A 20,040-nucleotide genomic window follows, 5' to 3' on the forward strand; every position below is an offset into this window, starting at 1 on the left:
CATTTATTGCAACAAACCTTGACCTTAAGTGATGGAGGAATGAATTGTAAGCACATTAATCTGTGTTCCCTTCACTGGAACACTCAGCTCTACTTTGGTTTATGACACTCCCATCAGGGTCAACTGTACTTTGTAGTTTGGCGACTATTAGCATATTCATGCATCATGCTATCTCACCTGATAGGGAACGTAGTTTACATTATGGCTGGCAAATGTAGGCATATTGGCATCCTCATTGTGCAAATGTTAGCATATAAATGTTGCTGATTGGCTCAAACTATCACTGTGCCCGAGTACAGCGACAGTGCGACAGGCATGACGGCTGACTAGAGTTGTAGTTTAACACTTGTCAAGTGTAATCGAGTCAGTGTAAAGTCAATTGACAAGGCACCGAACTCTGAAGACATCTTCTATCAATGTCTGTAGGTTCTTAGCTATCCCAGTCATGGTACATATGAAGCATGTGTCCAGTTGCCTTTGGATCAAGCTTCGATTCTTAAGTCAATGTAACTTCCCAGGGAGGCTCCTTTGTGAAGAGTCGTTAGTTTATATATAGACAATTGTCTGCTCTATTTGATACTTTTGGCTCAGTCGTCTGAGTGTTCTCAGGCTGGACTCAAGCCTGCAACTAAAATAAACTCTCAGCTATTCATTCAGGCTACAGCTGCCAGACGGGACAATATTTCTCTAAAAGCTTTGTGCAGAAATCAGTTCCAAATGATCAAATCCAAAGCAGACCGTGTGCGGTGTGCAGAACTTTGACTTCTTTCCTCTGTTTGGAGGACTAGCTACTCATGTCTTCTTCCTCTTCTTTCATAGAAAATAAACAACAGGACGCATAAAACCCGTAACTTCCTGTACACCATGTGATTTCTTTTCCAGGAACTGTCAATGGAGACTAGACACAGGTTTAATGATTATTACGTCAGGCAGAGGTACGAGCAGAGAGACAATGAGTTCTTTGAACGCAAAGTTTGTCCCAAAATAAAATTCACTCAATAACCCCATATCTCTCCCCTGTTTTGCCCCTGCCTCCCTCCAACTCTTACTTACAGAACAGTTATGTAACGATTCCTGAAATGCACACAGCCTAAACATCAACAACCACACATACACACAGGCGGAGAGCACTTAAAGCCGACACGGAGGGGGCAGACAGGAAGAGGAAGAGAGGAGGGGTGAGAGGAGAGATGAAAGAGAGGTCATCATTCAAAGAGACTGAGAGAGATGCACAGTGAGTCAGAGGGAATGTAAAACAAGAACATGTACAACAACAAAAAACATATAGGCGACACACAAACAAGCTCAAAGAGACTGGATTCTCGGAGGCAGGACTTTTTCTTTTGATAAGGTCAAGAGAGACAACAGGAAAAGAGAAAGAGTGACAGAGAGAGAGAGAGAGAGAGAGAGAGAGAGAGAGAGAGAGAGAGAGAGAGAGAGAGAGAGAGAGGGGGCGAGTCGCAGGGCCTTATGAAACATGTTACCAAATACGATTCTAAAAGCAGTTCACCACACGATGTGCCTGCACCCAGTGTCCCAGCACAAACATGCCTCCTGAGTTCCAGATTATTTGATGTATCGGATATGTTTGTTTACCATTTTTTTTATAAAACAGGCTGCTGGGGGCCTGCTGGTTAAAGCCATTTATAGAGGCTTTAGTCTTCAAAGCAGGCGATCAGGGTTCGAGTCCAACCTGTGGCTCCTTTCCCACTCTCTCTCTCCTGGATATATTCTCCTCTATCTGCTGCCCTCTCAAATAAAGGCCTAATATACCCAAAAAACCTAAATGTTAAAAGTTAACAGATTATTGTTACAAGAATGAAGTAATAAAACAAGAGTTTGGTTTTCATTTTTGGTACGTCAGGCTGATAAAATCTCTTGATTTACGTTTTGATGCAAGGCTTTTAGAGATAGAAAAATTAAAGCGATTTGGTTTTCTTTTCAAGAGCTTATTCTTGTGAAATGAAGGGAAGAAAACAAACAAGAGCAAATGAATCATTCAGCGCAGGATAGCAGTCAAGATGAATGGGACAGAAAGAGTGGGATGCTGTGGAACAGACAACCCCAACAATAGTTAAACGCCGCCAGGGGGCTCACGATCAAAAACAATAATAAAAGATGACGTTGAGGCTGGCGGGGAATCATGGAGGTGATTCTCTCTGCTACTCCACCCCCAACCACGATTAAAACTAACTCTGAGTGTACCGTAGTCGAGACGAGAAAGAGAATATGTCTACAGACGAGCTAATGTATCCAAGAATAATATACATGATGTTTTTATCTCAGGCCTTATGTAGAAGTCTATGACGTGACATTCTGTGTCTCCATGGCAGCGATAACATGTCCTGTCTGTCGTGGCGGGGGCCGCGACACAACACAGTTTGGTGAAATGATAGAAAAAAATTTAAAAAATGATTGAAAATATATGATTAGAAGACGTAGCCACGAGCAGGGACATTTCTTCGGGGGGCAATCTCAGAGTTTTCTGACCCAACTGGAGCGGCTTATTCATCCAAAAATAACAAACGGATTAATCGATCATGAAAATAACTATTTTGGTCAGATTCTTTCCTCGCACTGTGGAGACTCTGGCGTCAGTCTCAGTCATTTATGTAACATTTGTCACCCTGAATACAAGATGGCATCCAGCCAATCACTTGCTTCTGTTCCACTTCGTTGGAAATAACAACACTTGAAGCACAACGAGGCAAATGAAAAAGGCTACAAAACAAATTTCATAAACCCCAGGATACACATGATCTTGAGGCTTTTTTTTTTTTTTAACATGTATAAATGCTCATCTCCTCTATGTTATATTATTGAGACTTTCCAGGTGTTCTTAGAATAACAGTAGGCGACACTTAATGCACATGGGATGACATATGGGACTTTAGTATGAAACGTAGCTTGGTGCATTCACAAGTACGCAGCTGTGACTTTGATTTATCACCAAGACGTTTTGTAAGCCGTTGAGGAAAGAGTACTTCACACAGACTTGCAAACAAACGCCGTGCAGAGAATCTCACCCCATCATGACCAGACAGCAGAGATGAGTTATACAACGCATACACACCAAAATAAACAAAACACATTATATAACTAATGAATCATTGCGTATTCCCCCACTTTGGATCTGAGAAACTAAAAAAACCTGTCTTGAATGATGCTCAACAAACACACACACGTTTTTGGGCGCTGTGGAAATTAAAGTTGGACACAATAGTGGCTTCACTCCAAAGATAATGTCATTCAGGTAAAAGGTGAATCATTGGCTCCATGAAGACAGACAGACAGACAGACAGACAGATAGAGTGAGGCCAGTGACATTTACACACCTCACAGTTGGACTTTCAAGGCTGCTCTCCTTTTAAGTCAAGACTTTTGGACACTCTGCGATTAACATTGATCCATTTCTGTTGTGGACTTTTCCAAATAAAAACATATTTCTCAGAGTTATTCATTAGATGTCTGAAATCTGTCAAGCTTCTCAACATACAGACTTAAAAACGTTTGTTGAATAGAAAATCTGAAATAAGATCCAGAATAATATACAGATTAAAGGTGCATGTTGATAAGATAAATGGCATAATAGCTAAGGATGCGGGAAAATCAGGGCTGATGCCGATATCTGATCCTGATATTTTTAGTCTATTGCCAATTCTGATGTTTGAATCATGACTCCTTTTAGTGTAAGAGTCCTACAATGCCTCCATTGTCTCTCATGTTTGACAATGAAAACAAAGCCTGAGTTTGCTCAACATTAAAAAAACTCTTCTCTGAATTAGTAAAAAACTAGAGTTAGGTGTACTAGATGTCCACCAATCATTTATATATTTTAACTTTAAGGCTGAAACAAACTGGCTGGTGGAACAGTTCCTTAGATTTCAGTTCTAGCCACAGATGAGTGGCTATGTTTTCTTCAGGTTGAACCCGAGGCTAAAGATTTAGAGAGCAGATTGTTGCTATGTGACAGAGTGAAACTTAAGTGCTGCTGGTTGTGTGGAGCACATATGCGAGGAAGAGAAATCTGAATAACTGTGAGGGTGCATAAAATGAGATGAGCCTTCGGTTGAACCCCTTTTGCTTTCCTTTACCACTGACGCTCTGAGAAAAGAGGGTGAGAACGCAACCAAGTGTTTTGATGAAGAGCTGAATCATCAGTTATCTGTAAGTGTCACAAAGTAAACAGAATCCAGGGCAAATTTTCTAACTCATTAATTTGTTCTGTTGGACCCGCCCTGCGGTTTGAAGACCTGCTGCTCTGCAACAAAAACAGCACAACATGTACCCGAGATATACGCAGCTCCGAAGAATGTGAGGCCAGTGGCAACTTAATCATGCTGAGTGTATGTGTGTGTGTGTCTCAGAGGGGGGGTGAAGCGGGGGAAATGTCTCCTGAAACCACAAGGTTACATAACCACATCTACGTATATGTTAAGAGTTTATATAACGACTTGCACTGCGCTAAAAACACAATACCGCAACCAAGCAGCCGCACACAGGGTGAGTCTGTGTGTGTCTAATCAGAGCGATAAGTATGTCAGTGTTATTAGAGAGGAAAGAGAAGAAAAGAGAGACCAGGAAAGATTAAAACAGCAAAGCAACACGAGGAAAAAAAGAGAGAGGAAACATTTTAACCTTCTAAAAGAGAACTGTAGACACAAGATGAATGTATACACTTTAGAGATTCCTGACCCTCCCAACCCTCGCTGGATTAAATCGAGTTGTCAGCGACTGATTTCTTGTCTCTGAAACAAACTAAGTTAGTGATGCACAGTTTTAGACAGACACAGACTTCAAACTGTACTTAATAAGGTTGTCTTCTTAGTTATCAGTGGTTGACCTTCAAGGAAAAAAAAACATTGTCCGGAACAGATGGTTGAACATCTGCCCTCGAGCTCCAAACAAGAGCAAAGATTACAATCTGTACAGTCAGCCACGGGCATTTTTCCTGCATGTCTCCATTAGTTATTATTACAACAGACTGTGGCAGGACTAAATGCAATCTGTTTGAATTTTAACGGTGAGTCACAACCCTGTTTGCACTGAGTTAAAGTTTGGAGAATGTTTTTGTGATGTGAAAGTGCAGCAGGTACCATAGAACTACAAAATGCCCAAAAAAACAACCTATCCAATAGTTGTTGAACTCTTTGAAAGTGCAACATTTTCTGGAAATTGTTTCCCTGTAGAAAAGCTAATGAGCGGCACCGGATAGCCTAGCGGTTATGTCATGTGCCCAATGTACACATGACATAGTCCTCGCCGCAGCAGGCCGAGGGTTCAAATCCGACCTCTAATCTTTGCTGCATCTCATCCAACACTCTCTCTCTCCTCCCAATGTGTCCTGTCAGTCTTCAGCTGTCTTATCTAACTAAGGCAAAAAGCCCCAAATATAGAGACAAATATACTTGATGAGATTTTAGTTTTTCAGTGCAAATACCTGCAGAAGATTTATTTGAATCCCTATTTTATGATTTTGGAAAAACTGAGAGCCAACTGGGACGGACGGACGGACGGACGGACGGACGGACGGACACACACACACACACACACACACACACACACACACACACACACACACACACACACACACACACACACACACACACACACACACACACACACACACACACACACACACACACACACACACACACACACACACACACACACACACACACACACACACACACACACACACACACACACACACACACACACACACACAGAGGAAATATGAGGTCCTGAGCACTTGGCCTACATACCTCGTCCATTTTGTCACTCAACCGTCCTGCAAACACACAGCATCGCTCAGACATACCAAACTACTGAACTAAGAGTCCACTCTTTCAGGTGTGTGTTTGTGCGTGTCTGTTTCCCTCCAAAACAAACACAATTTTTAAATCTCTAACTTTCCTGCGTCTGCTCTACTGCCTCTCCGCCCTGTGACTCACCGACCAGAACGCTGAAAATGAATAAATAAAACATCTGGAGTGGACAGTGTGTCTGTGTCTTGCCCTTCAGTCCTTCTGCTTGCGCTCTACGTAAGGAGATTACAGATGACGGCAGATATTTACTACTACACAGCGGAGAATCCTCCACGTCACACTGTCATACACACACACACACACACACACACACACACACAGAGGACACACTGGTTATCCAACAAAGACTGGGGATTCCAAGTAGACAGGAAACAGAGGGATTCAGAATTAAAACGTAATAGAGCAGAAGATTGGGTCATCTAATCATTTCAACTAAAGCTGGACGTTACACAGACAGAAAAAATGAATCCACTTTTTGAACTTCTGAGCCATAAAGGTTTCTATTCTCTGATTGTTATCCAACATGTTTTGGAAAGTTAAAAAGAATTGCGTAACTTCTGACTTTTGAAGGCCAGTGATAGGGAAGCTTTTGTTGCAAACGGAGTCTGAGGGATAAAAATGTCAGGTTTGACATCAGACTTCTTGATTAAGTAATAATCTAAAAAAGACCATATCGATCTCTGATGTCATCAGCATGGACAAACTGATTAATCTGAGCAGCATGACAAATAAAGGGAAAAAGAGTTAACTATTAGGTTTTGATCTTTTTTTTTTTTTTAACTTTCCTTTGTCCGTGGGTATTCACAAATGCACAAAAGTCAGCTCCATGTTTGAACGCTAACAGATGATTTTTTTCACCCTGGCATCCAATAACTGTGAGCATTGATATAAAGGCAAAAGAACTCTGTCTGCCATCGGTGTCTTTTTGCCCCGAGACCCCTCCCCCTGTCTCGCCCTACAGGAAAAACGTCACGCTGTGAGGGACGTGTGAATAAGCAAAACTCAGGATGATTTCAAAATCAGTGGAAAATTTGGTTAAAAAGCCAGAATAAAAGTATGATTTTCCACTAAAATAGTAAGAAATAAACAACTGATTCTTACAATATCTAATTTTTGTTTTTATTTTATTTTGCCATTTTTGCGCTGTTCTCATAAAAAAAGGGCTCTGATAAAGTACACACTGAAAAAATAATCTTAGGAGGTATATAAAAATAGGAGTATTTTTTTGACCCTCTTTTCTTCGACCTATTGTTCTCCTCTCTGCTGTTCCTGTCCAGATTTCTGTCCCGTGACCGATTCTTACGTTTTCTTCCTCCTCTGACTTTTCAGCCTCAGCCTGTGCATTTCTCATCTCACCACCTTTCTTTTTTTGTCATTCCTCCTCCACTTCCTTTCTCTCCCTATTTTGTATAATAGCAACTTCCTTTCTCTCCCAATCTGTCTTTGATTCTACCTGCCGAGACCTTCTCCCACCTCGCCTCCTCATCCTCCTCCTCTTCTTCCATGAAGTCTCCATTTTCTTCACACCTCTCTGTTCATCTGTTACTCCCTTTTTCAGACTTTGATCTGTCTTCTCATTCCATTTGCCTTTCTATGTTTACCCCCCCTTTCATCTTCCCGTCTCCCCCCCTTCTTTTTTCCAGGTGCATGTTCAATCGCGCTCGTTGGCCGTTGTGTCCCATTTCTTACATAATCTTCCTCTTTCGATGTTTGTGTTATAAAACAGGATAACCTCTTACAGGGCAGGACGACCTTGAGCCATTGGGTATACGGCTGTCATTACAGGGTGTAATTTCATCTGTCTGACAAAGTGCTCTCTAGCACTTTCATCAAATCTCCATACATGCTCTTTGGTCAAGGAACGTTACAGATCAAGTGTTTCTATTTTACTAAAACAGACTTAAGCTTGCAATTAAGCTTAGAAGGAGATTATGGCATTACGATATAATGATTAATATATACAGTATATATTCTGATTTATACAGTATATCATGAGCTGTGACATCACACTCGATTCACTTGACGAGATGAGAGACGATATTGGGGTCTATTCTAACACTTTCTTAAAAACTTTGATAACAAAATATATGACTGGAAAAATCTCGTAACAGCCCTAATAAATAGTAAAAGAAAATAATCAAAGGTTTGTTTCTTGTAATGTGAACACAAAACATGCCAAGGGGATAAATGATTCATCAAAAGCATCAAATATTCAGCTCTGATTCTCACTCTCATTGAATACTGATTCCATTTTGAGATATTCAGCTAATTAAAGAAAGACAAAACAGAATATGAGGCAGTGAGTGCTTAGTTAGATATGCAGAGAATGAGGAAATAAAGTAATATGGTAAAATAATAACAGTTAAAATGTGACGATGTTAGAAAAAGCTTCACCTGAATTCAATAAAGGGTTGTTTTGTTACGTTTTAAAGGCTGCACACCGACATAAGACACAGGATTGGGAAAATGGAAGCCTGATTTTATGTGACGTCAGTAACTACTAGACTCGACTAATTCGCAGGAGTGTTTGTGTCAAAATGTCAGAAGGCAGTCAAACTGACAATGAGCAAAAATCAAGTCCCATCACGGCTGAATGTGAAGGTGTTAATGAGGTCAGTAGGTCGTGTTAAGAGTCTAGGTCGCTGTGCAACACACAAAAAAGTCCTTCTTTTTTTCTTTTAAATACACCCTGATGTGCCAGAAGAGGCTGCTGCACACAATAGAGTGACCTGCTTTAAACACAAACACGCACACACACCCCAGCCTCAGTTGCACTCAGACAGAAAAGTTGCTCTCTAGACAGACAGGCCACCAACGCTGAGGCTGGTCTGACAAGGGGGGACGCTTATGTAACGGCTGCCTCTGGCTGTTACACAACCAGCATGTTCACAAGAACCTCACAACACACACACACACACACACACACACACACACACACACACACACACACACACACACACACACACACACACACACACACACACACACACACACACACACACACACACACACACACACACACACACACACACACACACACACACACACACACACACACACACACACACACACACACACACACACACACACACACACACACACACACACACACACACACACACACACACACACACACACACACACACACACTTACAGAACATCTAGACAGATACTCGCCAATATACGCTCGCTGAGGCACATATGCAGAGATGAGTGTGTCTCTTGCCTGTGAGCGTAAGAGCATGTGTATGCGTGAGTGTGTGTGACAGTGTGTGTGTTGTCAGGGCTTTCCGCCTCGCGCCTGCTGTTAAGCAGGGTTCAGAGTGTTCTCTCTTTTTTTTTTACGACTGTTTTGCAAATTGCAGCTTTGAGAAAAATATCCCAGATGATTTCAGGTTATGGGATTGGACAGAAAGACGGACAGACATCTTCACATCGCTTGTTTTCTCTAAAAACAAGGGAAAAAAAAAAAAAAAAACCAAGGAGATTCAGTATAAAGTTACATAAAAGGGAGGAAAGTCGCCAATTCTTGTTCTTTGGAACAGGAACAAGAGAGTGTTTTATTTTAACTTTACAATCGATTTCCTGAAATCAACCTACCCGCTGATTGAGAAACCATATCAGTTCCACTTTTTAATTATTAAACTCTGCAAAAAGGGCGAGTCATAAATAAAGAAGCTATGTCCAGAAGAAGAACAAAGATCCCCATTTGTGTAGCCTTTCCTTGCAGAAAAATATGAGGCAGCTGGAAGGAGAAACTCTGGATAAACTCTGATTGTTTGCTTACCACATGCATGCATTTCATCCTGAAAGGAAGTTTTTCAGGAGTTTTACGTGAAAGCACTGTAAGACAAGACATGGCCTTGGCAGAGGTTATAAAAAAAGACAAAGCACATAAATTTACATTTAATTAATGACCATAAATTACTCAACCACACCTGCTTTGTTTCAGCTCATTACAAAGTCTGCAGGGGTGAACTGAGGAGGAGAGGAATCTAAAGGATCAAACCGCAGTTTATTAAAAAAAGAAAAAGAAAGCCAAAACCAAAGGAGACATACTTGTGGAAAAACTGTTTCCCTTCCAAGACAAACAAAAATTTAACTGGGTTACATAACTCGCCTCGAGAAAGACAAAATCAAAAAGATTAATGACACACACACACACACACACACACACACACACACACACACACACACACACACACACACACACACACACACACACACACACACACACACACACACACACACACACACACACACACACACACACACACACACACACACACACACACACACACACACACACACACACACACACACCTCTCTTATGTAACCGACTGGCCTGAATTAGTTATTAAAGCGGCTTTATTGGAGCAAGGCAGGTGAGTTATGAAACCCTCCTGCAGAGCCACGTCGAGGAGAGAACATGGCAAAAAGTGACGGGAGGAAAGCAGAACAGAGGGAGAGAGACAGTGGTTGTGTGAGAGAGAGAAAGGGAGCAGCAGAGGGGTGAGGAGAGGTGGAACTCTCAGTTTGTAGGCCAGTGTGTCACCGCTGCTGTGGAGGGAGGAAGAAGAGGAGGAGGAGGAGTGAGAAGTGGACACGCACACACGTCTGGATGATGAAAGCTCATCCATATAGAAGAAGTGCTATTGTTGCATCGTTATAACCACAGTTTATCTCATGTGAAGGTGAATTGATCAATTTATTCTACTTGGTGATGATTAAGTGTCGTTTAAAAAGTGGTAATGGGGGGTTAGACTCAATGCCCATATTCTGCAGGGCTAGTTATGCACTGAAGGAGCTGCATTGTTTTACTACTCAAGTCAGAAATGTGAGAAAGCACCGCAGAATTATCAACAGCGGTGGGGTGGTTCGAAGGCGAGACGGTTTCCACGGAGCCAGCAGCTGAGCACAGCGCTGTGTTGTGCGTTTATGTCTGACTATATGTGTTTGTGAAGCTCCTGCTGTGCAGTGCTTCCTTTAAGGCACAAGCACAAAGTGATTTCACAGAATCCATTTTAATTTACAAAGACGGATTTAATAACAGATCACTGATTTTAAAAACGCTTAATTATGGTTTAAAAGCGTCTGAATGCTGAAAAAAAGTCAAACACTGTGCAGAGATTGCTGCTAACACAATGCAATCTGATAATTGTAATAACGTAATGTGTGCAAGTTTTGTGTAGCCTTATGGCTCAACATGCTACATGAAAATGCTATTCAGCTTGTTTGTTCTTTTTAAACTTAACTTTAAGTTGTTAACTTTCTTCAACTAGCTTGATGCTCATGTCCACTTAGCATTTACTGAGGTCAGAAAGTGTGCACGTCAGCTTCCTTGCCGACCTCAGGTTACCCACAACACCCTTTTCCTAAGCCAGCTTAAAGTAAACAGTTAAATGTGGACATCACCTTTCAGCCGTAGATCCCAAATCAGGAACATGAGACTGTTCCCATTCTTGACGTGTCACCAACACTATTTCTTTTGTGGACATATAAAAGGTCAACAGCGTGTGGTTACAGTTACATATCAAGCTTTCATTTTAATTAATAAACCACCCACGGGATCACAGAAGAAGTGAGTGAATTTCTAATCAGGTTTTACACAAACAAAGGCTCCACAGACTTTTTAACAAAGGTGCTGGTTGTAAGCGGGTTTGGTTGAGATGTGAAATAATGTGAGTGGTTCCGGCTTTGACTGGACACTGCCCTCATGATGTTCACTCTCTGGTCACAAGACTCATACGTAACTCTTTAGAGCAGCAGGGTTGTGCCATGTGCCCATATAGATCCTGTGTCGTATAAAAACCTTGGTTTTATATTTTTTATGTTTTGCTAACCACACACATAACACATGCTGTTTCATCTGGCCATGATCAGGACATAGGGTACAAAGGGATTTGAGATTTTGCTCCTATAGAGCTATGAGCTATTTACAAAACAGACAAAGAAATCAAATCTCACCTATTGGGGGGAGAAAATCTAAAACATACAAGGCGGAAAAGAAAGAGGAATGAAAGACAAACAGAAGAAGAAGAAGAAGCAGACAGGAGAAGGGAGGGAGGGGGGGGGGGACAAAAACGAGTGGCATTGTGCAGCAGCGAGATGGGAAAAAAAAACGTCAGAACTTGAAAGAAGGAAATTTACACTAAAGGAGAACAAAGAAAGCGGCTGCAGATCTAACAAGGGCGGCGTTTTACAAAGAGCACATTAGGGAAGCGGGAATATGAGCCATGTGGTCGACCCGGTGAAGCCTACATCCTCCATCCTCCGCTCTGTGCTGTTATGAAAGCAGCCAGACTACATGTACTCCTGGCTCTAAACCCAGACTCTGATTCTGGTCTGAGCTGGACAGGTTGTTCCTGACCTGAGAATTGTAACAAAACAGTTTTTGCAGTGCAGCCAAAAAAAAAAGAAAAAAAAAGAAATCAGTACAATAAACTCTTTCCTGTTTCATTGTACTGCAGAAGTGTTGATGCTGAAACATGGACTCACTTTTTGTGTTCTCACAATAAGCTCTTCATCACTGATGGACAGACTGTACTCACAGGAAGATGTGCGAAATCACACACACACACCACAATGGATGGGAGGGAGAACAGTGTGTTCTTTTAGCCCTTTAACTATCTACATGCCATGTTTGCAGCAGTGAAAAGGCATCTTAGTGTCTCATTTCACAGACAGCCAAACACAGAGAATCCCAAACATGTAGACACATTAGTTAAGTCTCCAATAAGTATCCCTATGACAGCTTTTCTAAATAAAAGCACACACAGTGAGAGGCAGCGGAACATTGTGCTCCGGGAGAGAGAGAGAGAGAGAGAGAGAGAGAGAGCGAGAGAGAGAGAGAGAGAGAGAGAGAGAGAGAAGCCAGGACAAATGAGGGCATGTTTTCGCAGTACAAAATGTTTTTCAAAAAGCCTCAAGTGATCAGTTTACAGTTGCCGAATAATGAAAAGCTGACCTTATCAGGCATCTTTTTCCTGGAAGTCTTTAAATATTCAGCAATAGTTTCTTCTTCTTACAAGGAAGCTCAAACATGAATTAACTTGAGCTGTGCTTTTGTAACATTCATTGAACAATAACTTTCAGAATGAAACATCTCTTATTCTACAGCCAGACACAATTCAATCTAGAGCATGAACAGACTTGACTGTACCACACTTCAATACGTAAAACACATTCACTGGCTTCTATCAGGGAGTGTACATAGCTATACCGGGTGCACAACATAGGTCATTTAAGGCGATGAAACAGTAACACTGTTCTCAACATGCAGGAGATGGATGGAGCTTTTCCAGAGCAAAACCTGGCTGACATATTTCTATGTGATGCCTTAGAGCTCTGTCACTTTCAAAAGGTGTACACTTTTTAAGTGTGTCATGCTAAATTGTAGGCTACATTATATCCAAGTTCGTTGGAGAAACAGTAGGATAGCTTGCAAATGCCTGCACTCATTTGATAGAACTCTGGATGTAAAATCATCTGAATCAAACCAAAATGTGATCATTTTAACTTTGTTTTATCTTACTCAAAGTAGCATTTCACAAACACAGTGCAAACACAACAAATGCAACTGACTGACTTATAGAGACAGCCCTTCAAAATAAGACACCTAGATGATACCCTGATGGACGTCACCTAATAAAGTCATCCAAAAATATTTAATATTTATGACAGATATTTAAAACACGAATAACTTTCGCAGGCAAAGTAACGCTTATCTGATCTATTGCAGTATCTTATTTGCAGCAACGTATATCAATAGAGATAATTGAATGTAAAAAGCCTTCTCACAGTTGTTCATGTTGTTCATCCAGACAAAGTGCAGACTGCGGCGGCGCCCTGTCCCCGCCTTCCTCCTCTCCTCACGCGCTTACCCCCCTAACCCAGTGGTCTGATGAACCTTATGTTTTCCTGCCTCCACATGCTCACACATCCAGCATGGCCAGATTCTGCACGCTTTCACCAATCAAGCTCCGGCATTGGTTTAGGTAACCCTAGAAACAGCCAATGGGAGCGCTGCTCGTGAGACGACAACACGAGAGAGAGAGAGAGAGAGAGGGGCAGCCGAGCAGACGCCGGCTGAAAGATTGGAGAAGTGCGAGGAAATGGGGAAATGGGGAGGAATTAAACGGTGGAAATACATTGTATTGTTTAGGTTTTCTCCCTTTTAGAGACATTTAACTTAGAGGTAGCGGTGGAAAGAGAGAAAACGGGAAGAACGAAGGTCGTCCATGCGGGCTTTAGTAGTTATGCATCCCGTGTTACACAACAACGTTAAGTAACTTATGCAGTAACACCTGTAGCACATTTTACGCCACTTCTGAGACGGTTTTCTTCCCAATTTGTCTCATTAAATCCTCTTTTACATCTGTATCTTCTGATTGAATTTCATATAAACTGATTTTTCTACTTTAGGATGCTGCAGACAAACTACTCAATATCTCCAAAGCTTCTCCGCAGTGTTTCTACCTCCCACCGCGTCCCTCAATCTCTATTCCGAATTCATACTTTTGTACTTCATTCCTTTTGTTCTTTTGTTAAACTTGTAGCCTACCACACATCTTTCTATTTCGTGCACACTCTGTAATGTATTATTTCTCGAAGTCAGGGGATCATCCCTTAGCCCACCCTGCCGAAGGGGCTCCGTTGATGATGTCACCTACCTGTAAATGACTCTGTTTCGTCCAGAAGAAGCATGGTTACCAAAGAGAAGAGAAAGAGTCGGTCCTCTCTGCTTTCACCTGCTCTAAAACTCCCTGTCTAACTCTCAAAACCGCCGGGTAAAAAAACCTGTGAAAAGAAGTAGTCTACCAGGAGGTGTATTTCTCCTGCGCTCAGCTGCTCTCTTAGTCTACTGCCTCAGTGACTGACTGACTCACTGACTACTGGCTGACTGCTCTGTGTGCTCCTCTCCAGTCAAAAGCAATGTGAATGCGAGGTAGAGCAGAGCAGCAGAGCTGGCAGCTGAAAAGACTTACATAACCCTTCATGCTGGAGCCGGGGCCCTGCTGAGGGGGGATTCGAGGGCCGATTATCTCTCGCTCCTCCCTCTCTTTAAAAAAAGAAAAAGAAACCTCCTCCATCAAACACTCAGGACTACATGTACAGAGCATGTACGGAAGCAGCCACCCACACATCCACGCCGCCTGTTGGTGTGTTTGAAGATGAAAGTTTTACTTTAATAATCATCACACACCTGAACTATGTCTGCACTTCAGCTACAAAATATCAGACATACAATAATTACAAAAAAGATAAACCTACAACTGCATGCTTCAGTACTATTAAAAGTATTAGTATGTGATTTTAGGTAAATATAGGTTAGATTACACACACCTATTGATTTATCAACTGCTCTGTATGACTTGTAATGAATGAGTTTTATACAAACAGGCAAATACAAATGGGGGGGGGGATCTTGGAATATCCCACTATTCAATTAGATTTTGTTTCTTTGTGTAATCATTCCAATTAATATCTAAATTAAACCAATCCCCATTCAAAATACATCCCTATTTGTTAGAAACGGTTGCTTATTTCATGACTCCAGTCCTCTATGCACAAACAAACTTATTAATATTTGATATTAAAAAGTACAATACAGGGTTGCCGGTAGCCTATAGTGGTTAGTGCGTGCGACTCATGTACGGAGGCTATGGTCCTCCAAGCGGGCTGCCCAGGTTTGGATCCAACCTGTGGCACCCTTCCTGCTCTCTCTCTCCTTCATTTCTGACTTTATCCAGTGTCCTATCTTTACAATTAAGGAGGCAAATGCGTTCGAGATAATGCAGCTTTAATATTTGCAACTTTTTTCATCAGCTGCTTGCAGTAACGTAAAAACACTGAGGAGAACTTTAAACATAACACATACATGCTTATCTTGCAATAATATTTTATTATGGATACAAATTGTGGCCTTAAGCCATGTAACTTTTTTTTCATTTAGGAACTTGCCAGTGAAAAACCACAATCATAATTCCACAGGCTTCATTGTTGACGACGCTGCAGGATCGCAGGTCTTTTTAAATAAAACAATTTATTAATTGTCAATTAATTGTCTGTTCAGAATTGGCTGTCAGATCAGTTATGTGATGCAGTTTACCTTGTCTACAGTTGTGTGGCAGTTGCTCCACTTCAACTGTGGCACGTGATGTGAGCTCTTCCATTTGCTTCACTTTCATTTTGCACACCTTGCATAGGCTTATGGAATATGTTAGGTCAAGCTTCCTCTTGCCCAAGAGCATTGTTGGATCCAAAGTTCATCCTAAGGCTTGAAGACAGGACGGTTAAAAAGGTACACAGAAGAAAACTCTAGAAGTGGATTTGCTTTGCTCAAACCTGCTGCTGGTATAAACTGACTTAGTATGAAAGGAAGCATGTCTTGTAAAATCAATTTATAGACGTTTTGAATTGATCATGAACCTTAAATATTAGTAATTGGAATTCTGGCATTAATCAATCTGCCACCCTTACTCTATGATTCTGTTTTCTGACCAATAAGTGGACTTCAGTTTTGTAACTGAGACCGTGCCCTCAGGAGGAACCCTAACTGAAGTAAGACCATAAAAAGTAAAAAGAACCAATCAGCTATTCAGAACGTTTTCCACCGAAAAAACAACAAGTAAAAGTTTTAAGGATGGATGGTTGGTGGTTTGATGCTGTGTAAATGAGACCATATGCATGGTGTAAATTTGCACTTCTCTAATCTTGTTTTTTACACATATAGCTTTTAAATGGAGAGAGTCATGTGATTTTTTTTTTACTCTCACATATTTATGCTTACACATGACAGAGCTGTGGCCCTGTTGACCCAGGAGGAGTGAGTGTGTGTGTGTGTGAGAGAGAGAGAGAATGGAGGGCACCAAGGAGGAATTTGTGTCAATGTCAAGGTTCCTTAAATACCTACACACACCAAAAATCTCTGTGATCCATTCCAGACAGACAGAGTCCTTCTCCTTAATGACAAAGTCCCTTATGTTACAGAGCTAGAACTGTATTTGAAAGGTCATCTACATTTAACTTTGTTTCTGATCTAGTGGGTCTAAGGGCGCGGTCACACTGGCCATCCGTACCGTGCCGTACTCAGGCACAATTGGCCCCCTGCAGCGCCATTCCCACACTGGTCACACTGGCCAGGACTAACCGTGCCTAAGCACGATCACCTCTTGTGCATAACTGCGTAATACAACACATGCACGCTTTATGTTATTATGAAGCGTGCTCAGTTTACAAACAGGCGGACGAGAGAGAGAGAGAGAGAGAGAGAGAGAGAGAGAGAGAGAGAGAGAGAGAGAGAGAGAGAGAGAGAAAAGGACGTACAGTCGGGTCCGCGTCTGCACGTCAGAGAAAAACACAGAGAGCATGACAGCTACTTTACTGACTTATTTCTGTTTTTACACTCTGTAGTCGTGCATAAATTAAAAAATAAAATAGACACATAGATAGATGGATAGCATGACAGCTACTTTGTGTCTTATATTGAGTCATTTTAGTCAGATACAGACATGAACCTCTGGATTTCTCCTTAATGAAGGCTGTCAGCGGTGTGTACCCGCGTGCTTGTGCTCGTGCATGAAGTGTACCATGCCAAAGCACACCTCTCTGAGCACGATATGGAGCGGTCACACTGGTCAAACGAACTGGACTTTAGCGTTGAAGCGTGCTCAGGCACTGTACGGATGGCCAGTGTGAATGCGCCCTTACAACCAGTTTTAACAAGTGAACAACTCCGATCTTGTCTCCACTTGTTCCTAAGGTAGACCTCCATAAAGGATGAACCGGCTTCAGAACATATACAACAAATATGTATTAAGAGAAGTTTTACAAATGATGTGACTTGATTAGAGTCCATCACAACATCTTTAAGAACTTTCTCAAAACTCCTTGATTTCAACAGTGTGCCCAAAAACTCAAACATAAAAAGTATGTTTTTTATGTGCAATTACTACAGATGCTGTAGTCTGTTAAAGGATGTAATGTATTTAGAAGCACATTTAACTTCTACAGTCAATTTAAATAATTTGCAACATTTTCCACAAACTTGTAGCAGAGTTATGGAATCTTACACCAAGCCTAATCACTCTGGGACTGGGACTACTTTTTTCCCTGTAAAACTAACTCTGCAATAAAGAATAGACAGATGAAATGATCTTCATATTAAGCACATACTGACATAAAAAAACTTGTGTTTAATCCTGTAGATTTGTACGGAAGTCCTTGTGAACCCTGACAAGGATACGTATTCTTTTTAAATATGGCACAAGGACAACTCATGCATCTATTTCATAACATGCCTTATGAAACCTCTGAGCTCTACTCTGCCACAGACTTGGCACTGCAACACATCTAGGTCAGTGTTATAGAACCCCCCCCCCCCGCTTGCATGTTTAATCATATAGCCAAGTGGACATACAGCAGATAATATGGACTAACATTGAGATAAGAAAAACCAGTAGCAGATGTAACAACAAGTGAATAAGCCAGAAAGGCTGTTAAACACTGAAGCAATGTGTCAAACATTTTGAGCCACTCACCCATGTGATGAGGTTGAAAGTTTTTTTTTGTGTGTCCTACTCTGGTGAGATGTCCATGCTGCCTTCACACTTTTACTCCTCTAAATGCTGTCCAGCTGTTTGGTGCTCCTCCCTGATACTGCTAACACACTTCCTAAGTGCCATTTCTCAACCAAGCGCGTCAGAGTGTGTGCGAGGCTCTCAACATCACGCTCTTGTCTAGTCTCGCAGCTTTACCGGCACTCCAGCGAGGACAGAAGGCCATTGGGACAATTACAAAACAATGGGTCGCTTAAAGCTGCCCTGGCCAGCCGTGTGTAGGAAACCCCTTCCTTGTTATGCTCTTCCTGTCTCCTCCCTCTCTCTGTCCCCTCCCCCAGCCAACTGACAGAAGAGAGTGTGATGTCAGCAAGCCACGCCCACTCCAAAGAGGCTGCCTTAGGTAACAGGGGTAATGAGGTGCAACGAGGAAAATATGGAGTGACAAGGGGGACAGACAGAAAATAAGAAGTTGAGAGGATGGAGAAGAGAAAAGAGAACAAGTGCAGGGATGTAAATGTTTACATCGAATGATTACCTAATGTTTCTTGCCTTGTTCCGTTGTTTTCCACTGCAATCTTTCATAACTTTTCTTTGGAAACATTTCTGGCTTTGAAAGTAAAAACTACATCAAGACTCTGAAACATTCAAGTTTGATGATCCCACTGTTTGGGAAAAAAGGGGAAACAAAATGTCATATAGAAAAGAAAGATTCAAATTTATATCTCTATGAAAAATATGAATCCATAATATAAATAAATCACTTTTGATAGGCCTAAACTGAGACTAGGAATGGCTTGAAAGACGGGAGCTAGGACTTATATTGTAAACTTTACATTTAGTTTAAATGTTAAAGTAATCATTTTTGTTTCAGTTTCCTGAATAGCTGAGTCAGTCAAATTTCCATATAGCAGGAATGGCAACTGGTATGTCCTTGTAGTAAATACGTAAGAGGTCACCTTGCTGTGGTTGTGCCAATAGAAAATAAATCAAACACAACCGTAGAGTATTGCAGGGCATAGAGAAAAAATAGAGGAAGGTAATCCAGAAAATTAGGTTAAAGGGCAGAAGAGTAAATGAAGAAGGGGAAAAAAAAAGGAGCAGAGATGAATAAAGTCATGTGTTACTACTTTCTGGTCAGCGCACGTGTCGGAAAATTCTCGTTTGGCTCCATGGGACGATATCGCACATCGTAAAAGCTGTAAACACATCATAAACACCCCAAATGACACAGACAGTAAATGTCTGCTACAAGTAAATGTGGAAACCATCAAAGTTGAGGATGGCAAGAGGTATTACAGAGAATTTTGAAGCATATTTTATGGAGAAATTAAAATCTGGAGTCTTAGGAAAACTGGGCCGATGCAAAAAAAGTACATAATTAGTATGAAGAAGGTGTAGAGAAGAGGAGGACAAGCTTTGAAAACAAGGAAGAAAGGGTGAGAAATGATAAAGGAAAATGGAAAACATTAGCAGCAACAAGGGGAGGGGGCTGTTTCAAAACAACCATATGAACTCAAAGACCCTTTTAAACCCATGTTGGAGGTGAAGGATTATCCTACACATGCACTCACACACACACACACACACAGGGTGGGAGGTAAAGATCCTAGTCTCAAATGGCTACACACTAACCTACATTACTACAGAGA

General features: G+C 41.4%; 1 protein-coding gene across 2 annotated transcripts in view; it reads right to left on the bottom strand.

Annotated features, from left to right (window-relative positions):
- LOC109993547 (helicase ARIP4-like) overlaps nt 1–20,040 on the bottom strand; it is a 71,336-nt gene that overhangs the window by 20,444 nt on the left and 30,852 nt on the right. The window contains exon 1 of one of the 2 annotated variants that reach the window (XM_065960943.1): nt 14,501–14,849. The exons of the other annotated variant lie outside the window; for it this stretch is intronic. Within the exon in view, the coding sequence (XP_065817015.1) occupies nt 14,501–14,534 (34 nt within the window). The 5' untranslated portion in view covers nt 14,535–14,849. Of the gene's footprint in view, nt 1–14,500; nt 14,850–20,040 lie in introns of those variants that run through there. 2 annotated transcript variants of the gene reach the window in all.

Source organism: Labrus bergylta, chromosome 12 (genome assembly GCF_963930695.1).
Source record: "Labrus bergylta chromosome 12, fLabBer1.1, whole genome shotgun sequence".
Classification (NCBI taxonomy): Eukaryota; Metazoa; Chordata; class Actinopteri; order Labriformes; family Labridae; genus Labrus; species Labrus bergylta.